The 19,617-nt window shown below is 44.1% G+C and overlaps 1 protein-coding gene across 12 annotated transcripts in view; it reads right to left on the bottom strand.

Moving 5' to 3' along the window:
• Positions 1-4,493: 4,493 nt before the first annotated feature.
• Positions 4,494-19,617, bottom strand: part of NFIA (nuclear factor I A) — a 250,117-nt gene continuing 234,993 nt past the window's right edge. For 9 of the 12 annotated variants that reach the window (XM_058843102.1, XM_058843103.1, XM_058843109.1 and 6 more), the window contains one exon: positions 11,619-11,786. In XM_058843102.1, the coding sequence (XP_058699085.1) occupies positions 11,769-11,786 (18 nt within the window). In that variant the 3' untranslated portion in view covers positions 11,619-11,768. Of the gene's footprint in view, positions 11,787-19,617 lie in introns of all 12 variants that reach the window. The other 3 variants (XM_058843104.1, XM_058843110.1, XM_058843114.1) reach the window with 1 other exon arrangement.

Here is a 19,617-nt window from a genome sequence, read left to right as displayed (position 1 = left end):
CACCCAGGAGAAAGGTGGGTAACAGAGGGAAGTGGCTGAGCCCTGAGGTCCCACGAGCAGGACGGGTGACTTGTGGTTTAACAGAAGTTAGGATTTAAAAATGCCTTGAAGGGTGTGGCTCACCCTCTCCAAAATAATCTGGAGTGCCTGGCAGCATCCCTCACACCCCTGGAGCAGCAGTAATTTATCTTGCTGATAACTTCTTGTGACTCTAAAAGAACAACCAGGAGTGGAAGGATGAGGGGTTTGTGGTGAGTTGGTGAAGCCTCGGGGGCCCCCCTTGCCCTGTGGGAGCCCCTGGCCACTGCCCCCAGTGAGAGGGGATGTCTTGCTCTTGCTGGAGGAAGATTTTCTTGCTGCTCATGACATCAAGATGTGTTTTTACAGGGTGCAATAAAGCACTAAGAGACTAAACCCATGCCCCCCCCCCAAATTATGAAAGTTTGAAGCCTTTCTTGGCCTAATACCACAGCTCAGAGAAGTCCCTGCTGTACCTGATGTAAACATGTATTAATTAAAGTACTTTGGAAATGCAGAGTATTGACCTAACGGGCCGTAATGGCTCTTCCTGAGCAATTACAATCCATCACACAGCTCCAGACTTCGGGAGGGATTTTTTCGGAGGCGCGTTATTGACCTGACGGCCCCGGGTGGTTTCCTCCCTCACACAGACCCTTCCTGCCCCAGGGCTCGCATCCTTCCCGGGGAAATAGTTAGAGGGGGAGGCCTTAAATCCCTTAAAATTAATAAATAGGATGTATTCCATCCTGCCCCCTCCCCACCACGTGCCTCCTCTCCCACTCCCTGTCGCCAAGGGCGCTTTAAAGCCTTTCCACCCACCTGCAGACCCAGGGAAACACCTGGAGCAAAATATTTATATCTAAAAGAAAAACTTAGTGCTTTCCAGTGGTGGAAACCTTTCTCAAATAAAGCATTTGTCTCCCGAGACTTACACCTTCTAATTTAATTTTCCCCTAAATCAAACAGGGTATTAATCCACAATAGAAAACACGTTCCAGTTGCACAAACAATATTTAAATGGTATAATAGGGACATCTTTTATAAATACTTCTAACAAATCCTGAAAAAAACCCTGAATGTGTGGGCTATAATTAATAGAAATGCCAACTGCCAGCAAACCAGGAAAACTCCAGCACCATAAATCTGCCCCGAGCCTTCTCACACAAGCTGATGGATGGGGACTTGCAGCTTAAATATTTAACAATCAATAATTCAAATACCTATCCTACCCTATTAAATTTGTCACATTTATTTATACATGCAACCTCCAGCTGAAGTTTCTGTACAAGTTGGGCCTCTTCCACTCAGTAATAACATGAAGAATTTTGGAAGAGCGTTGGAAGGGAAAAAAAGGTGCTGGGTTATGAAATTCCTGTGGGGAAATAAGGAACAATGGTGGTGGTGGGGGAGAGGAATTAAAACCCATATCCCAAAATAGTTTGGCTGTGTCACCCTCACCCTAATGGGTTTGGATAATGCAGTGTGCAGGCAGGTGCTGTGTCCCATGAATCACATTTACAGGGATATTTTCCAATTTCTTTGCTGCCCAAGGCAGGGAGCTGCTGTTCATCCTCTGCAGATGAATATTTCGGTGGCACAGGGTGGGCTGCAGCCCCTGCCCGTACATTGTATCCCTCCTGGAGCAAATCCTGTAGAAATCTAAAAAAGCCTGGAATAAAGGGTGGCTTTGGGGCTGCCCTGACTGGCAGCAATGCTTTGTGAGGGTGGAATGGGATATAAATGAATAAATAAGCACGTGCTGGGTGCAGCACTGGTGAGAGGATGATGATGATCATAATAATGTCAATATGACTAATAATATTGCTATTTATAATCAAATGACATCTTTCCCTTTTGCAGCACCAGCAGCCTGACTCCGTTTCTCAAAGGTTTTTAGGAAAGTGGGATGACTGCATGGTTTATCAGGTGGCTCCTCTCCTTGCCAATGGCCTCCATAAAAATAACACCAATGGGGAAACCTTGGCTTTGTTTCCATTGATCCAGAGGAAGAGGAGGTGGCTCAGAGCATCCCCTGTGCTTCTGGAGACCTGGCCATGCCTCCAGCTGCCTGTGGCATGGAGGGTCCCTTGGCACCCTGAGCATCGTTGGTTTTAAAGGAGCACCAAAACTGACCTGGGAGGTTACAAAACTCCTGCACCCAAATTTCTGGAAGCATTTGAAAATCCCCATGGAGCTACATATGGGTGAGGAATGAAGGGTGTTGACCGTGGTCCCTGTCCCCACCAGAGCGCGTCTGTGCGACCGAATTACGGTGGCATAAATCTCTGTGGCAAATTTATTGCCATAATTTATCAGCTCCTGTTGCTGAATGGCCAAGCAGTTAATTTTGAGATGAAGTGGTGCCATTTTCATCAATACCTGTGTGCTAACTGCCCATCAAAACATCAGCTGCAATTAATACAGCGTTGCTGAAGCACTGAACCAAGAAATATTTCCAGTCTTGGCTGGTCTTCAGCAGATGTCGGCCGGACCCATCGCCTCAGTGAGTCCTGTTCCAGTTGCATCAACAGGAACATTTGCATTTAAGGAAATGGTTAAGTAGCCAGATCTCCCTCTGAGCAGGGCAAAGCACTTGCATTTCCCTGCCTAAACACCACTCTCTGCTTTTTCCACCCAAATTTTTTGATTTCTGTGTGGGGGCTATTGCGTATTCCTCCTGCGTCCCGAGCCAGGCTGACACATTTTGATAGCGATAAATAATAAATGGGATTTATTTCCTTAGATGCTGATGGAGACCTTTTCTCCCACAGGAAGAAAGAGAAAGCCAGAAAGCTGGAGGGGAAGAAAAGGTGCAAGGGAAGGAGGGTGAAAGCAGAAGGTGCTCACTGCACTCCCAGCATGGCCATCGTCTTTGTGGGACAGGGTCACCCCTTGCACCCCTCGTGATTCCTCCACCAAACCCAGGGCAGCCTCAGCCAACGCCCTCAGTAATGAAGGGTACAAATAAATAACAGTGAATGATATTTTAGGGAGGGATGGACAAGAATGGGGAACAGGCAGTGGCGAGGAGCAGTTGGAGCTCATGGGCGACACCTCCCTTTGTGCTGTAATTGCACTTTTTTAAAGCAGGTGTTAATTTTTCTGTGTCTGTTCATGCAGTGGTGCACACGGGTGGGTGCCTCTCCCTCCCTCCCATCCCAGTATCCCCCGTGCTCACAGCCAGTGCTGGGAGGGAGCATCCAGCTCTGGCAGCCCTCAGGACAGGCTGGCCCACACCTGGGCTCTCTTCCAAGCCAACAGGGCACCACCACCACCGTTTGGGCTGTTTTTTGCCCAACTGGGACAGAGAGCACAAGCTCAGCACCCTCACTCCCCCCTCTTCCTCCCTCCTCCCAGAGCTTGTGGGGGTGAAAGGGGCCAGCGCTGTTGGCAAGCCCTGCCTGGGGTACTGTGTTTCCTTTGAGGGCAGATTTGGCTTTTCCTTACTGTCTGGTCTCCTTTATGAGGAAAAAAAAGCCAAATTGAACAGGCTCCAACCTGTCCTCAGCTGCCACACCATGCATCAGTGCCAGCACAGGACACAGCGAGGGGCACAGACAGGGTCTCCCCCTAGGGACGGTGACACTCGAGCTGTGCCCAGCCTGACCCTCCTGCCCTGGCTGTGTAGCCAAAATCAAAACTCTGTGGAGGTGTGAGAAAGGAAATATCAGCGGTTTACCTGTGTCAGGCAGCTGTTTGTTAGAAAACACTAATTTCCCCCCAAATAAAGTGGAAGAGCTGGTGTTGCAGCTGGAGCTGCCCAGGGCCTCAGGGTGGTCCCTGTCTCCTGTCCCCAAGGGCAGTGGCAGAGCTGCAGCAGCCCTCACCCTTCACCGGCCTCAGTGCTTGCTTTTACACAGAAAACAGCCAGAATGGCTTGAATGCAAAAAACCCTTTCTGCCAACACTAAATTCTTCGTTTATCTTTTAAGCAAGAAGTGTTGCAGAGTGAACAACTTTGAAGGAAACTTTAACATTTGTAAAAAAACCTGATTTTTGCCTATTTCTGCACCCAGAGCCTTGTAGAGAGAGGCAGCTCTGCCAGCAGCTCCAAGGTCAATCCCAACAGCAGCGGCTGTGCTGGGGCTCCTCGGAAATGTGGCAATATTTTTATAGCTTAGCTACATTTAAAGATGCATTGGAGAATTTGCAGCATTTATTAATCTCCTGGATCTTTCCTAGGTGTGCTTCATCTCTTTAATTCGAATGATAAATCTGCAGAGATTTGCCGAGGATTAATCCGATATTGTGCGAGGAATGATTTTGTGTGGCTGGACACCAAAAACACAGGGAAGAGTGGCCGATGTGACAAGAATGACTCGATTTAACCAAGTATCCCCACAATTTGGGATGAAGCTGCTGCCTGGGAGCCTGCCCAGGCTTTAGGGCTGGGGCCAGGAGAGGTTGATGCCCAAGGTTGAAGCCGCAACCCCACCCCGTGCCCGGCTGGGAGTAAATAACAACACAGCCTGATAGCATTAGCAATTTTTTATTTTCCTTTTTTGTTGCATAGGAAATGCAGTACTTGCTTCCAGTAATTGTATTGTAATGTGAGAAGGTGGTAGCACTAATGGTTGAATACAAGAGTTAAACTAATCCACACCAGCTCAAAAAACCTGCGGAGACTTAGTTGAATAAGAATGGATGCCCACAGTGATTCTCAACCAATTACAATTTTTTTTCACAGAACACAGTAAAACTAAAATGGTAACTATGAGAGTCAATACAAGTATACTAGAGGCACGAGGGGCCTGACTCATAAAAAAAAAATGAACACGACATGGTATTAACACGGGTGTCAAGTGAATTTGCAGCAGATCTTTCACACGGCCGGTGGAAATTTTAGCGCCTCAAATCTCAACCCGCCGCTGAGGGACTGGGCTGGGCTGGGGCAGAGTTCGGGAGAACCCGCACAGCTGGCCAAAATGGAGATTTCTCCTTGATTGTATTTCCCAAGAATTTCGTGGCCCTGTCCCCAAGGCAGCAGTTGCAACAAGGACGAGCGGCGTCGGTGGCGGATGCCGAGCCGGGCACTCTCGCTCTACCATGCTCCGTCTAGAAACTCATCTTCTTTTTGTTTTTCCCCCTCATATTAATTTGTGGATGCAGATAAAAGGGGGGGGGATTTCACCCAACACAATTGTTTTTGTTCATGATCGAGCATAGAAGATTAACTAAGTGGAAAATAGTCTTCCCTAAAAAAAAAAAAAGCATCCAAAGTACAAAAGTTCACATTGCGGGCGAGCGCTCGCCCCGACGGAGGGTTTCTCTAGAGCTCAGAGGTAGCAATCAAGCGCGTTTTGTTCTGGTGCGGACAAGATCTGTTTTGTGATCGAGTCGCCGTGTCCCGAGCCCCCGGCACCGGCCGGAGCCGTCCTCCCCCTTTTCCTCCTGCCAAGCTGCACCTCTGGGGTTCGGAGCATGGTCCTGCGCTGCCTCGCCTCCTCCACGGCCCCTTCCCACCCATTCCTGGTCTCCGCGGGGCTGGGGGAGGCGGAGAGGGGAAGGGGAGGGAGAGCAGGGCCAGCGGGGCTCGCCAGGGCGAAGCCCACCCTCAATTTGGAGGAGAAAAGCCCACCAGCCTCCCGTGTTAATAGCAAAGGAGCTTTTATGAATCGGGCCCAAAGTTTTGTACAGAATTTGTTTGAAGAAAAATATTGCAACTGTGCATGAAACTAAACAACCACATGAGGTTTTTTTTTTCTTTTTTTCTTTTTTTTTTTTTTAAAGGGTTTTTTTCTTTCTATATGAGGAAGTCTGGTGTGAAGAAGGGTCAAGCATGGGTACCTGGTTCACCGCTGCCCATTAAGAAATCTCTCGCAACATGAGCTCGGTCTCGTTTGTGGGTTTAAAGGACTGTCCCTTCAATTTGAACTGTTCTTCAGAGCAAGCTCTGTAAATTCTTAGGGTAGCTTTTCGAGACGAAAATCTTACCAGGCACGGATTTCTGGTCTCAAACACCATGTCCTGCCCTCTAGGAAAAAAAAAAAAAAACAAAACAAAAAAACAAAAAAGAAAAGGAAAAAAAAAGAAAAAAAAGAAAAAAAACCCAAAACACAAGTAATACTGAATTTAAGTAAATGTATACCTCCAAAATACTGAAAACACCCCAAATCAATAAAGACAGAATTTGCGTTCTCAGTGAAATATCTTTAAACCTATCTGACAAGAACCAAGTCAGAAAAAAAGACTAACATAACTTTGAGTAATATTCATACAGCTACTAAGCATTATGGAATAGCATGCATTAATATTGTACGGTTATTTTACATCACCTATATCAGAAGGTTCTGACAGACAGCGAAGGCTACCGGTGTAGAAAAATCTTACTTCAGAAGAGCAATATAATACAGATTTCACAGGCACTACATTTTAATATATCAGGTATTATGCTGGTTTTCTTATAATTCTTTCTGTCCTAAAGCTGGCATTATAACAATGACCGAAAAGGCAAGGATCGAAGTAAACGGAAAGTAGATACCAAAGTTGATATATTCTTTTCTTTTTTTTTTTTCAGATAGATTAGTGCATAGTTTTCATGCAGATAAACACTGCTATGCATTTACATTGTTGGAAAGCAGAGTGAATTGAGCCCAAGTTGTCACATTTTTGTAAATCATTTTGCCAGCCTGTAATAGCACCATGTAATGGATTTGCATTAAACATTAAATTGATTTCAGAATTGGTGACACAGTATTCACTACAGTTAAGTGCTATGGAATAGCTTCAATGTTACCTGCTATATATCAAAGCAATTTTCATCCCACTGCTTTTTTATTGGAAAAAATAAAAGGAAAATGTACTCGATACTAATTAGACTATTGCGCAGCCTTGGACTTGATGATGGCATAGCTGGGTTTACTGTCAAACAGTAATACATGCATTGACTTCAAGACAAAATTGGCATTGTAAGCTTGATTTAATGAAAATCCTGCCTAGCAGGCAGTGTTAACTTCACAAGACCTGCCTCCGACAGACCTCATGAGGTTGATTTTGTTATTTATTTATTGTTTAGGTGCCATTGAAGCTCTCCTTACATTGTCATGCCGGTTATGGTTTTAATTTTGTTCGATGGAGGCCTTCTACCAATAAAAAAAAAAGAAAAAAAAAAAGATATTTCCAGAGACACAATGCAAAGTACAATATTAACTGACATTCTTAAAAAAAAAAAAAATAATTCACCACAAGGAAAAAAAAACTGTTTTAGGCTATGTATCTGGGTTTTTTTGTATTTTTGTACAGTAAATATTTTATAACACTGTTACTACAAAGCTGCAAATATACGGAACAAAGAGAACTAGAGAAAGAAAAAAAAAATGTTAGAGGGATTTTGCATATTCCTGTGGGCTGACTGAATACTGTGGAGTTGAGAAAACTTGGTGGTTCTTTTCCCCTTCGACCTTAAGGGGTGGGGGAACAAGCAACAGAGACAAAGTGTACCATGGCTGCCTAAACTTGAAGCCCGAAAGTTTGTTTTCTTTTATTATAAAGGAAGAAGAATAAATAATAATGGCATTGCTGGGGTGTGCGGCATGAGAAAAGCAAGTGCCCTCGCTCAAAAAAAAAAAAAAATTTAAAAAAAAAAAAAACCCGAAAAAAGAGGGGAAAAAAGAAAGGAATTAACTTGGGAAAAAGTCAATTCGCGCTAAGCCATCCCTAGGGCTTTAAATTTGGATGGGCGGGGGTGGGCACAGGTCAGAGAATTTGTGCGTCTGACAGTTCTGGAGAGAAGGAGGCAGGGAGGAAAAAAAAGTTGTAGGGTGACTCCAAAGGAGCGCCCTGCACGGAGCCGGGGCTCCGCTGCCACCCGCATGCCGGGACCATCCAGGGATGGATGGATGGATGGATGGCTGGCTGGGTGGGTGGGTGGAGGCATGGATGCTCCATCCCTCCTGCCCATCCCTGCTCGCCTCCCCGCTCCTCTAAAGGACTAAAACACTGTTTGTTCTCTACACCTGCACAGAACGGAACTGCCGCGTTTCCTGCGTGAGAGGAAGGTGAACGCAAACTGAATTTAGTGTGTAATACTTTACAACCCCTGTTGGTTAACACCCTTGACCTCCTACCTAATGTTTTAAAGCCTTTAAAACATTTTTTTTTCTCGCAATTCTGCTCAGAGTTCCCTAACTTTAGTGTCATCAAACTTAATATGACAAAAATACCTTCAAAAATACAGCATACCTGTAATGTCCATTTACAATGGTTCTTCAGTAGCCTATACTTCTCAAGCATAGGAATATGCTATACCATTGAGAGAAGAAAAATAACTGTATTTAAATACATACAAAAAAAGGAAACGGGAAAGTTTTTAACTTAAATCCAGTTCCCAAAGGAAAAAAAAAAAAAAAAAAGCAATTCTATGAACGCTGCCTTTATAACGAACAATCAGAAATTCCACTAAGCTAATTTGACAGAAATTTTTCCTCATTTAAACAACATTACAAAAGTCCTGCATTATAAAATAGGGTAGAATAAATCAGTGTAATCAATAAAACTATACAACATACAAATTACATATCTTCTGAGTGGGCAGTTTAATTCTCTCTCTTTGCAGCCATGACTACAACATGCTCACTAAAAACAACTAACTGCCCAAACTATTGCTTAGTTTGTTTTGTTTAAAAAAGGGTGCAATTTTATTGTATATACAACCAATTTACTGGTAATACCTTGTCTCATAGCAAGGTTCTGACAAAATGTTTGTCTAGGCTTTTTTCCCTTCACTGTGAAGCACTGAAAGCTGCTATTTTTTTTTTTTTTTAGTGCACATATGTCTTAATAAAGTAATGCCCAGCTAAGTGCTATAGGGAAGGCAAAGGATGCTGGCTAGAGGATGTGATACCATATACTAACAATCACACAATACAATAGAGCAAAATGACTACTCAACCACTTATCAGACACATATGAAAATCCAAAACATTTTATTTTTTCCTTAAATAGAGAATAACCAGTAAACAATTTTCAGAACTTGGAAGTTTAAAAACGTGCATATAAAAATGGGCATTATATACTTTTATTGAATGTGGATTGATTGCAGTCTGCTAATAAAAATGGGTGTGGGATCTGAAGAAAAAGGAAGTTTTTTTTTTTTTTAAGGCTTGCTTGTGAAAGGAACAGTTGTAAAACAAAAATTGCTTGAAGCAGGGTTCAGCTTAGTGCTTCACAGTTTGACTGCTTCTCTAAGAAGAGCCCTTCCTGCATGTGCATTCAAAAATCACAAAAGTACAAAGACAAACACCTAAAACACACTGCGTCAAGTGCAGCACCAACTTTGGTCAAATAAAAAAAAATTAAAAGAAAAATTAATAATTGCTAAGCTTTTCTACATGATATAAGCAGGTATTGCATATTTTCATATATCTGGGAGAAAACAAAACAAAAAAAGGAAGACTCCAAATAAAAGGTAAAATGCAGCAACATCCAAAAATACTGATAATCTAGCATCTACAGATCTCAGAATAGCACTGCCACTGACCATACAGGACAATAAACACTACTCCTATCTGCGGAACAACTAACATCCTATTTAATTCTAGATGTTGGAACTGACAATGGCTGACATAAAAGTCACATTTACAAAAAGTGTCTCCAAATGCTTGACTAGGGAAAAACCCCTTTCAATATAGGAACATGTGCAACAATTCCACAAATAATCGCTATCCAGGGCAAGGCACATTGATATGGAATTTTTTTTTTTTTTGTTTCGTGCAAATTAAGAAAACAAAACAAAACATCGTTTCAGGGAAAAGATGAGGAGCAAAGTGTCTTCCCAAGAATTTCAGTTACTTGATTGTATAGGACAGTAGTAGAAACCCTTCTGAAGGGTCGAACAAACATAGTTTAAAGGCAAGTGCCTGGAATAGGGATTACAATATTGTGTCTTAATGCACTCTACTTTACCCTACATTAACTATATAAAAATTAGTTACTAACACTAGAACATGCAGAGACTTTCTCTGATTAGCTGGACTCGCCAACCAGAACGTATATATATGTATAGTATAGGAAACCTTCTTAAAGTTGCATGTGAAGCAAAGGGGTGCTCCGCTGTCTGATAGAAAAAATCACTTGCACTCTTTTTTTTTTTCTTTTTTTTTCCTTTTTTTTGTACATAAGATACAGGACGTTTGGGGTCCAAACTTCTTTTTTTTTTTTTTTTTTTTTTTTTTCCATTTTCTACTTATTTGTCTGTTTTTTTGTTTTTTTTTTTTTCTTCTTCAGCAAGTGCCCTTGCTTTGAACTGGCATAAGTTGTAAGAAGATCAGCATCGTTCATTTCTGTAATGATTTCTTCACAGTCCAGAAAATGTACCAGTTCAGGGACACAAAGGTGTTTTACTTTCTGGACCGTTCTCTCTTATTCCCAAGGTGTTTGAGAACTGATAAACCCTATATTGCCGGAAACACGTAAAATTTGTCAGAATTGGCATAATCCATTATAGTGACTTTTAGCTTATAAAATTAACAGATATTATGATTTAATTTTAGTTATGTGCTTTGATAACAGAAAATGATTAATTAGCATTTAATGTAGTTAACATATTGTGGTAAAAGCACCATTAGATTTGTTTTTTTTTTTTTTAATTTTCCTTCAGTTTTAAAGGGATACAAGTTCAACAATAAAAAACATAAAAAGCAAAAATAGCTCCCCTTTTTCTTGCAAGGCTGTTTTTTACCCCAATAATTTAGAGTCCTGGGGTGGAAGGACTTGGAAAACAAAAATAGAATTTTCAACAATCTCTATCTTACAAAGATATTTAGCTATCCAATGAAATTGCACTTTACTCAATTCAAAATTCGATTGTTTTGATTGATTCCTGTCAGTTTCTGTCAAAACAGACCAACTTCCCCATTTCTGCGTGAATTTTTGTGTAATTGTTGAAAATTGTTGAAAAATGTTTTTTTTTTAAATGTAAGTGCAGCATTTCAAACTTTTTTCTTTTTTTTCTTTTTTTTTTTTTTAGTGAATAGTAGTAGTTTGATGTTTTAAATCGCTCTGCAATCGAGTGGAAAAAAATTGTTGACAATGCTCTTATGGTTCATGTTACATCTCTAAGTGCCGACTGTAAAAAAAAAAAAAAAAAAAAAGAAAAAAAAACCCCAACAACAACAACAACAAAAAAAAGAAACCTGCATTTTTTTTCTTTTTTTTCCCCCCGATATGTTACAGAAAAAAAAAAAAACATGCTCTATGTCTGTCCGGTAAGTTATATATTGCAGAATTCAGCTACTACAAAAGTTATAGTTTAAGTGTGTTTCATGATTTCTCAAGAAGTCTCACACCTGTACGGGAAAATCCGATGAGGATACTGTAAAACAGTTAGGCTCCATATGGAAAGTGTGTTACAACAGCGAGTTGGTAAGCAGCAGCAGAGGCTAGTTCTACTCAGTGTCACCTAACGCTTACACTACCAATGAAACACTTCAAAAGTTATGAAGCCCAACCATTTCCAGCACCATATGAGAAATTACAACAGTCCTAAAGTTGTCTAAAAAAAAAAAAAAAAAAAAAAAAAATTAAAAAAAAAAAAAAGAAAAATTAAAATCAAATCTCGAGAGAAAAGTTACGGCCTTTGCCATTCAACCATAACGTTTGCCATTTCCATGTACGAGTTTGCTGTCGGTGTCTGCTCGCCTCCCCTTCCGCCGATGTGAAGTCGCTGCGCTGCGTTGCTGCTGCTTCCGTGTTACAGAGGTGGGAAGGGGTCTGGTGGTCTGTCCGGTGCGTGGTGGGAAGCGGAGACTTTTATCCCAGGTACCAGGACTGCAAAAGAGAAAGGAGAACCGTCAGCCCCGGCCGCCCGCTCTCGCCGCTTCCCCAAGGGCTCCGGGCACCGCCGCCAGCCTCCTCCACCAAGAGGGGGGCTAATTGAGACCGTGACGAATTGACCTAATTACAAAGCTTAATTAAAAATACTGTACAAATCAATATATTTTTTTCCCCTCGCCGACAGTCGCTGGACATAGCTACAGATGAACGCGGGGGTCATGTCACGTTACAAGTTATCAATCTTTTTAATAGATGATGGCTTGAAGATCCCTCCAGTTCACTTTTGTCTAATCCCCTGAAAAGGCGATACACATTCGCCTCTCTGTGCCATTTATCACCCTGCAGTCGGGGTTTTCTTGGGTATTTAGGCATGTGCCAGCATAAGCATCTGTTGCTTTATACTGCCCTGCTTCAACTGTCTCGCTGGAACAGATGCACAGAAATTCAACAACAGGGCTGTTTTCTTAGGAGAAATGTGGATCGCTACAGAAAAGCCAGGATAAAGCAAATCTGGGGGAAAGTGGATCAGTGAAAATGTCCCGTACCTCTGCCCGTACTTGTGTTTCAAAACAAAACGCGGGCCTCAACTAATAGCTTTTCTTTGGGAAAATATTTTTTTTCCCCTTCTTCTTCTTTTTCCCAAAGGGAGGGAATTCCCTGGGAATTCAGCCCCGTAACAATACCGTCCTTAACCCAACGGCGCAGATGCCCGGAGCACAGAAAGCAATTTCACTCCTGCATAGGAAAATAAACACAGTTGGGAAGCTGGAGTGGGCTCTGCTGGAGCCGGGGCAGTGCCACCGCACCGGGGAGAGCCCATCCCAGCCCCGGCAGGGTCAGCCCAACCTGAACCCGCGATGAATGAGAGCAGTGTTAGGCCCTGGGACCGTGCGTGCGGGGGGATGCTCCTTGGCAATGACATATTGCTGTGGGAATACACCAACAAGCGGCAACTATTTAGCCTGGAGTAAAGTAATACAACAAGAAAGACTCAGGTATTGAAGAGCTGTTGCTGATACCCCCCGTTTTTTTGCCGGGGCTCCTGTAATATATGAGGTGCGTCCGTGCGAGCTCACGGACCGATGACAAGTTTTACCAAGTTTTTCCTCCGCTCCTTTTCGGCCTCTGACATGATTGATAGCACAATCAACTCAGGGAGGACTTATGAACATTTACGGAAGACTCTGAGGCAAGTTTCATGTGGGACTTGGAGATTATGTGGTCTTGCCATGGAGGTAGGAACCGGTAAAATAAATAGCAGGATCGGAGAAGTTGTCCTGCTTCCAATACACCTCATTAACTAACTCTTCCTCCAGTCACCCTTCTGAATACAAACACACCGGTCCCATATCGGCTCCATCTATTGCCTACAGATTTTATATTTAGACTTACTCAGGCTGCAATTAAACGAAATAGTTCTCATATGTAAAGTTTATAAACAGAGGAAAGTTCTGGCAGGGTCCGTGAAGCGGAGCCAAGTCCCGTTCTCCTCCCTGACTGCGGGGCCCTACTGATTTTAGGTGGGTGCAGGGATGTGGAGTGTGGGCTGTGCTGTGCTGGAGACATCTCCAACCACCACTGGCACCTCCGGCCACTGCCAGCTCCCAACTTCTCCAAACTTTTCAGGGTCATCTCTCATGCTTGTTGTTTGAGTGTGGCAGTTTTGGACCGGACTGGGAACTGTGGCACTGCCCAGCAGGGAGGAGAGGGGGTAAAGTCCAGGAAGGGAGGGAGTAGAGGGGTTAAAACTGCAAAGTAAAGGAGAAGAGGGGTTACAGACTGAGGTAAGGGAGTTGAGGGGTTACAGACTGAGAGATGATGGGAGTTAGGGGGGGTTAAGACTGAAGTGATGGGGTAGAGGGGGTTAAGATTGAGAGGAGATGGAGTAGAGGAGTTGGACACTGCAAAGTGATGGAGAAGAAGGGCTGAACACTGTGAGGCGATGGAGTAGAGAAGTTAAAAATGAGAGGCAATGGAGTAGAGAAGTTAAAAATGAGAAGCAATGGAGTAGAGGGGTTAAAACTGCGAGGTGATGGAATGGAAGGGTTAAAGGCTGCGAGGCCGTGGAGTGGAGAAGTTGAACAGTTCCAGGCGATGGTTCCCATCTCCGATGTCCGGCTGTTCCATGGCCGCTGGCCCGGCACATGGCCCGCCGGTGGCGGGAGCCGCTGCCCTCGCCACTCCTCCCTCCTTTCAAAAGCTGGTTGGTTTTTTTTTTTTCCCCTTTTTAAAAAAAAAAGAAAAAAAAAAAAGAGCAGGAAATAAAAAAAGAAGCGCAGAGGTTTCGGAGGTGGGGCCGGGGCTGGCGGCGCTGGCGTCCCGTGGCCCGCCGGGGCTCCGCCGCCCCCCCGCCCCTCTGTCCGTGTGTCCGGCCGCCCCGGCCGCTCCGTCGGTCCGTCCCCCGCCGCCCCGCGCTCCTTCACGCATCTCGCTATTCACCCCGCGCCTCGCAGACAAGGTTACCCCAGAGCGGCTCTGTAATCCTTCACTGAAATAGGCTTTATTGATTGCTCTGGTCTATTGTTCCCTTTTCAAGTCCCCCAAGTTCAAGTTCATCCCGGTGTTACATCATGTCTCGTTGCTAAGGGCAACCAGACAGCCCCAGACGTGACCGCCATCCGCAAGCGCGGCGCTGCGCCCTCCCACCGCCGCCAGCCGCGCTGACGTCGAGCCCCGCTCCCAACACACTGAACTATTTATTCTGCCTAATTTATGACCTCCACAGCAAGAGAGACCCCCACTCCAAAAACCAACACTGTTGTATATTTAATTAATCTGTCTTTCTCTGGCACTTGGGAAAGTTAGACAAAGGTCTAATTATTGTGTGTCGCTCCCCACACTTTTCTTTTTGGGGTGACTATTTGCATGGGAAAAGAAACGGCGAGGCTGGGCGCGAGTCCCCTCCCTCCAAAACACCTTTTTTTTCCCCCCTGCCCTATTGACATTTCATGAAATACTTTAGCTGCTTAAGGGAATTAGAAAAAAAAAAAATCTGATGTGAATGTAACTCCTTCGGAGTTGGTATTCAGTAACACAAATCAACTCATGACATGTTTAAATTTAAATGCTAACCACACACTCTGCGAGTTACTTTAAAGGTTAGTTTTTAATCAATAGAAGTTGCTGACTCGGGAGTTTTGAGCGGCGCAGTGCAGCTCTGGGGCCTTTGTCTCGCGTTGGGCTTTCAAACTTTTTTTTTTTTTTTTTCTTGAGATGATTTTAGCAATGATTTGCAGACACAGAGCGCTATTGTGCTCCTGACTAGCAACATGTCAATAAAGGAGTAGAGTTACCATGCACTGGGGTGTCAATATGACTCCTGCAGACACTGCTCGGCCTTAATACCAATGAAAAACTTAATTAACCCTTACAGGAGAGACCCAAACCAAACCGCACGCTCGTTTCAAAACTTCCTTGCCGGGGCTCCGCATGGCCCTGAGTGAAAAGCTGCTTTTACGGGACCCAAACTCGGAGCGCTTCGCCAACAGCTGCGTCCCGCTCCGCCTGCTCCTGCAGCCCCACTTGGATGAGATGTTTTATGGGCTGAGGCAGCAGAACAGCGAGACAGAGAGCGCATTTACCCTGCAGATCCCACCAGCACCGCTCTCGGGACACCGGTTTAATTTAGAGCATCTTACAGCTGAAGCGCACACACAGAATGATCCTCCTTTTTCTGCTAATCATTTTAATATTAAGATCTCATATCCCCCTCAAGCCTCCTATACACGTCTAAGTCTTCCAGGATTAGGGCTGAAGAGCACCATTGTTCCTCTGGAGCACCTGTGAAACTTCTCTTCGAGGGAGAGGAGACCTCCGGCCTCAAATGAAAACGTCTAGGAAGCGTATTAGGCACTCGGAGACCCGATAGCTGGGATCTATCAAGGGTTTTTTTTCATGATTAGGGAGCTTAGAATGGAAAAAAAGAAGCCTGGATCCCTACATTTAGACGGCTGAAGTATTTTGTGCCTTGCTTTAGAGTGCTGCTCAATGTCTGAGCACCTCACCCATTTCATCCCTTCAGTTCTGTAACCTATCCGACTGCACCCACTCGGAGAAGGCGGTGTTGCCTTTCTTAATTTAAAATCTCCATTTAAATCATGGGCCCTATCACAGTACAGTCAGGATGATATTATCTCCGTCCTTTTTCATAAAAGAGCCGGTGTTTTATTTCCCTTCTATTTACTTTGCAGTACTGTTCTCCCAGTGAGTTTAGAGCTAAATGAACCCACTGGAGCTAAAGGTCCTGCTCAGTAAAATTGCTGCACAGTTGTCGGTGCCACTGTGAGTCTGTATTGTCCTGCCGAGCATCTCGCTGTCCTTCTCCAGCGCTCAAGGTGAAACATCAGAAAGAATTCTGCAGTCCGGTACGAGATCTTTGCTTCCCTTTCTCCAGTCAAATGAAGAAGTAATCTCATCAGGTTGAAAAGTGCTGACTAAGGATTTAATAAAGTGCCTGCAGATGTGTGTCATCTCTAAGGTATTCAACTCATGTAATGCAAAACAGTTCCACACTGAATGTGCTTATAAAATTCCATTTAACCATTGCAGAGCTCTATTTTACTGTTCTCTGAGGAGTATTATCACACTTTTTTTTCCCCCCCTAATTTACAGCACCATGAAAGTTGAAACTCGTATTTGAGAATCCTCACAGTAGTAAGGTTTTATGATCCATAAACAATATCTACTTGACTGAATCCTAAACAGGAAGTCTGAGATGGCAATTACGGTTCTCTGATAGTGCAAGTCTATTTGTTTCTTATGCACTCCTGGAGATACCAGAGATACACAAAAATCCTCCAGCCACTCCTGACAATTGGTTCCTTTGCACAGGAAGAACAGTGAGGAAACATTCCGTGATTCTGGATATTTAACAGGCGAAAAGCTCAAAGTGCCTCATCGACTCCTGTAGCAGTTTCTGCCTGAGTCAGGAGCCCAGGAACAGGCCCATTGTTTATGGAAACCTTCTGAAACCAGCCTTCCTGCACTCCGTCCCTCACCCCCAGCCTCCCTGCAAGCACCGCTCACGTGTTTCCAACCAGAACAACAATCCAACCCAAACTCGTTCCATTTGCTTCTACCTGCACATCTGCCCCAACAATGGGACCTTTCAGCTCGCGCAGAAAGCCGGGGCTGTGCACCCTCCCTATCTGTTTTTCAAATTAAGAAGTTAAACAAAAGTCCTCAAGGGCAAAGTTTAACGCTGCGGAAGGAGGTTGTTAATGTGGAATCCAGAACTGGGTGTGACAGTTGGCTTATTTCTCTGGGCGATGTAGGTTATTTAAGGACATTCACACGTTTGAAACTCTGACAAACTCCACGCACAGCAGCTTTGGCTTCCCCATACCCACTCAGGGCTCAGACCTGCCCAGTGATAGCCACATTCTGTAGGTTGCAGCCCAGTTTGTGTGCCTGGTGGCAGGATGGGTCGGTGCCATCGGGACTTCAAACGCGGCTGCTGTGGCGCTGCGGCCGTTGCTGCCCCGGGCGCGTGCAGGAAGAGATCGCTGCACGGGCCCGGGCGGGAAAACCCACCTGTGATAAGAACCTAAATAAAATAAAACCCCACAGCTTTAGAGCTCGTCGGCAAAGCGGCTGTTCGGGCAGCCCAGCTGAACCCAAGCCACGACTGCTGGCACCTGTGAGGTCTCACTGTGGAGAGTTGTTTTGTTTGGGGATGACATTTCAGTCACCTCGAGAACTCTGAGGCTCTCATGAACATTAACCCCAAGGAGGTGAATTAGGGTAACAAGTCCTTCTGGTTGCAAAGATAAAATAAGAATGTGAGCAGCTAGGGAGCGAACTGGGCCTTTTGGCATCACCTTGTGAGAGGTGCCGGGAAGGCTCTTCCCCACGGTGCATCGTGTGAAAGCAAGGGGACAAAACTGGGCCTTTGATGCCACTTCAAAAGGGTTGCCAGGGTGAGGGGAGACAGTGGCAGTTCAGCTTCTGGTGCGACTGGCTGGAAGGCTCCTGCAGACACAGCAACTGTGTCTGGTTTACCCCACATCTGAATTCATTCCACTCTTCTAGTGCTTCCTCCAGAATTTCTCCAGGCCCAAAATCTGATCCTACTGCGTAGGACCGAAAGGTGAATATAAAAGACAAGGTCACCTCTGTGACTATGAAAGTTATTTTCTTAGAGCTGGGATTAATTATTTAGTAATTATATTTTCCAGACTGAAATACCAACAGGGACGTAAGTAGCATGTTGGTCATCCCCAAAGGGACATAAAACAGTGAGAGAATCTTCTGGTTGTCCAACATCCGCACCAGGGAGAGTCACACGCCCCACTCCGAGCACATTTATATTGTCTGGAGGCAGATAAAACCTGTCCCAGGAGGGACACTGGTCTCCAGGCAATGCATACAGTAGCTCTGCATCCAATAGGTTTTGCGGGAATGCCAGTTGTGGCAAACTGCATTAAATTACGTGCAATAATTTTGTAATATGCACTTTTGCCTGCTGACTATTAAAAATGTATAGTAGTCCAAAACCACTTCTCTCCTGGGACCAACAAACTCACTTCAGGCAAGATTTCTGCTTGGGTTCAAACCTCAACTTGGGAACAGCTAGTGTTTTTAAATAAGTCACCCCAAACCCTCCCAAACCTATGAAAACACACTCATACAGTAACTCCTGCTGTTGTTCCAGACATCTGAATGTTCCAGTAAAGTGTCCCAGCTGGCCCCAGATGTTTCTTAAGTATAAAGCAATGCTCTGAGTGCTGGACCCCCTGCTGCCCGGACCTGGAGCTCAGCAGATTAAAGATTGACTGTGCTATGACATATTCGCATTTAGCCTGAATATAATACAGCAAAGACTTATCAATGGCAAATGTTTGAAATGTAACCCCGTCAGCAGAGTAGGCTGGCACTCTAAATATGATGTATAAATAATGTATGGGAACTTAAGATCTAAATTAGATCTACAGGAAGAAAACTTTCCCTTTTCTCTGCCTCTAAAAGAAAAGTTCTCTCACAATGAGGTCATTTTCCTGCCCGTCTTTTGGTTTATAAAATTGCTTTTAGGCAGAGGGTCTTCCCTTTACTTGGGGAACGTTTTGCCAGTTACAGTTTTCCTCCAGTTTTCTAAAAAACCAAGCAATAAAGTTCACTTATTTGATAGCGAATTGACTTTGAAATCTGCAAAATAACTTCTAAACTTTGCGTGGTCGGCTGAAAGCGGACCGCAGCCACGCTAAACTGCAACCCTTGCTGTTTAAAAAAAGAAAAAAAAAAAAGATAGTGGAGGGAAAGAGAGGAAAAAGAAAGGGAGAAAGAGAGAGAAACAATCCCATTTTGGTTTTTGTTAGAGGACGGCATACTACATAGATCAGAGACTTTTCAAAAAATAAAAACCCCCACTGTACACAAAGCACAGGAAAATGTGAGGAAAAAAGGAAAAACCTAAAAGCAGCTTAGAATGTGTTAACTCTGCCATTCTGTCAGCTTAAAGAGTATTTTATGCTTGATCAACAGCTCTCTTTTATTATGCTTTTCTTTCATTCATTCAAGACATCAAAGACCAGAACCACCAGTGTACCTGATCTACCAGAAGAACTTGTAAGGGTGTTCTAAAGAAACGGGGGTATTGGGAGCCAGACACCCCTGCGGACAAGGCAGTTCAAAGAGAATATTTCAACAATGATTACATTTTGTAAATCTTTGTACGAAAGACAGCTTATTTCCTGCTTTTTTCATGAAAAATAGATTCTATCCATTAAAGTGAGCCCACAGTATGAAAGTTACTTGAGATCTGAGGTACAGCAAGCGGATTAAGTGGAGGGTGAGATGAAATCTTTGAGAGAGACGATGGCTTTCTCTG

The sequence above is a fragment of the Poecile atricapillus genome, chromosome 7, assembly GCF_030490865.1.
Source record: "Poecile atricapillus isolate bPoeAtr1 chromosome 7, bPoeAtr1.hap1, whole genome shotgun sequence".
NCBI classification, from domain to species: Eukaryota; Metazoa; Chordata; class Aves; order Passeriformes; family Paridae; genus Poecile; species Poecile atricapillus.
The sequence above is the reverse complement of the archived record's forward strand: the minus strand, read 5'-3'. Positions and strand labels throughout refer to the sequence as shown.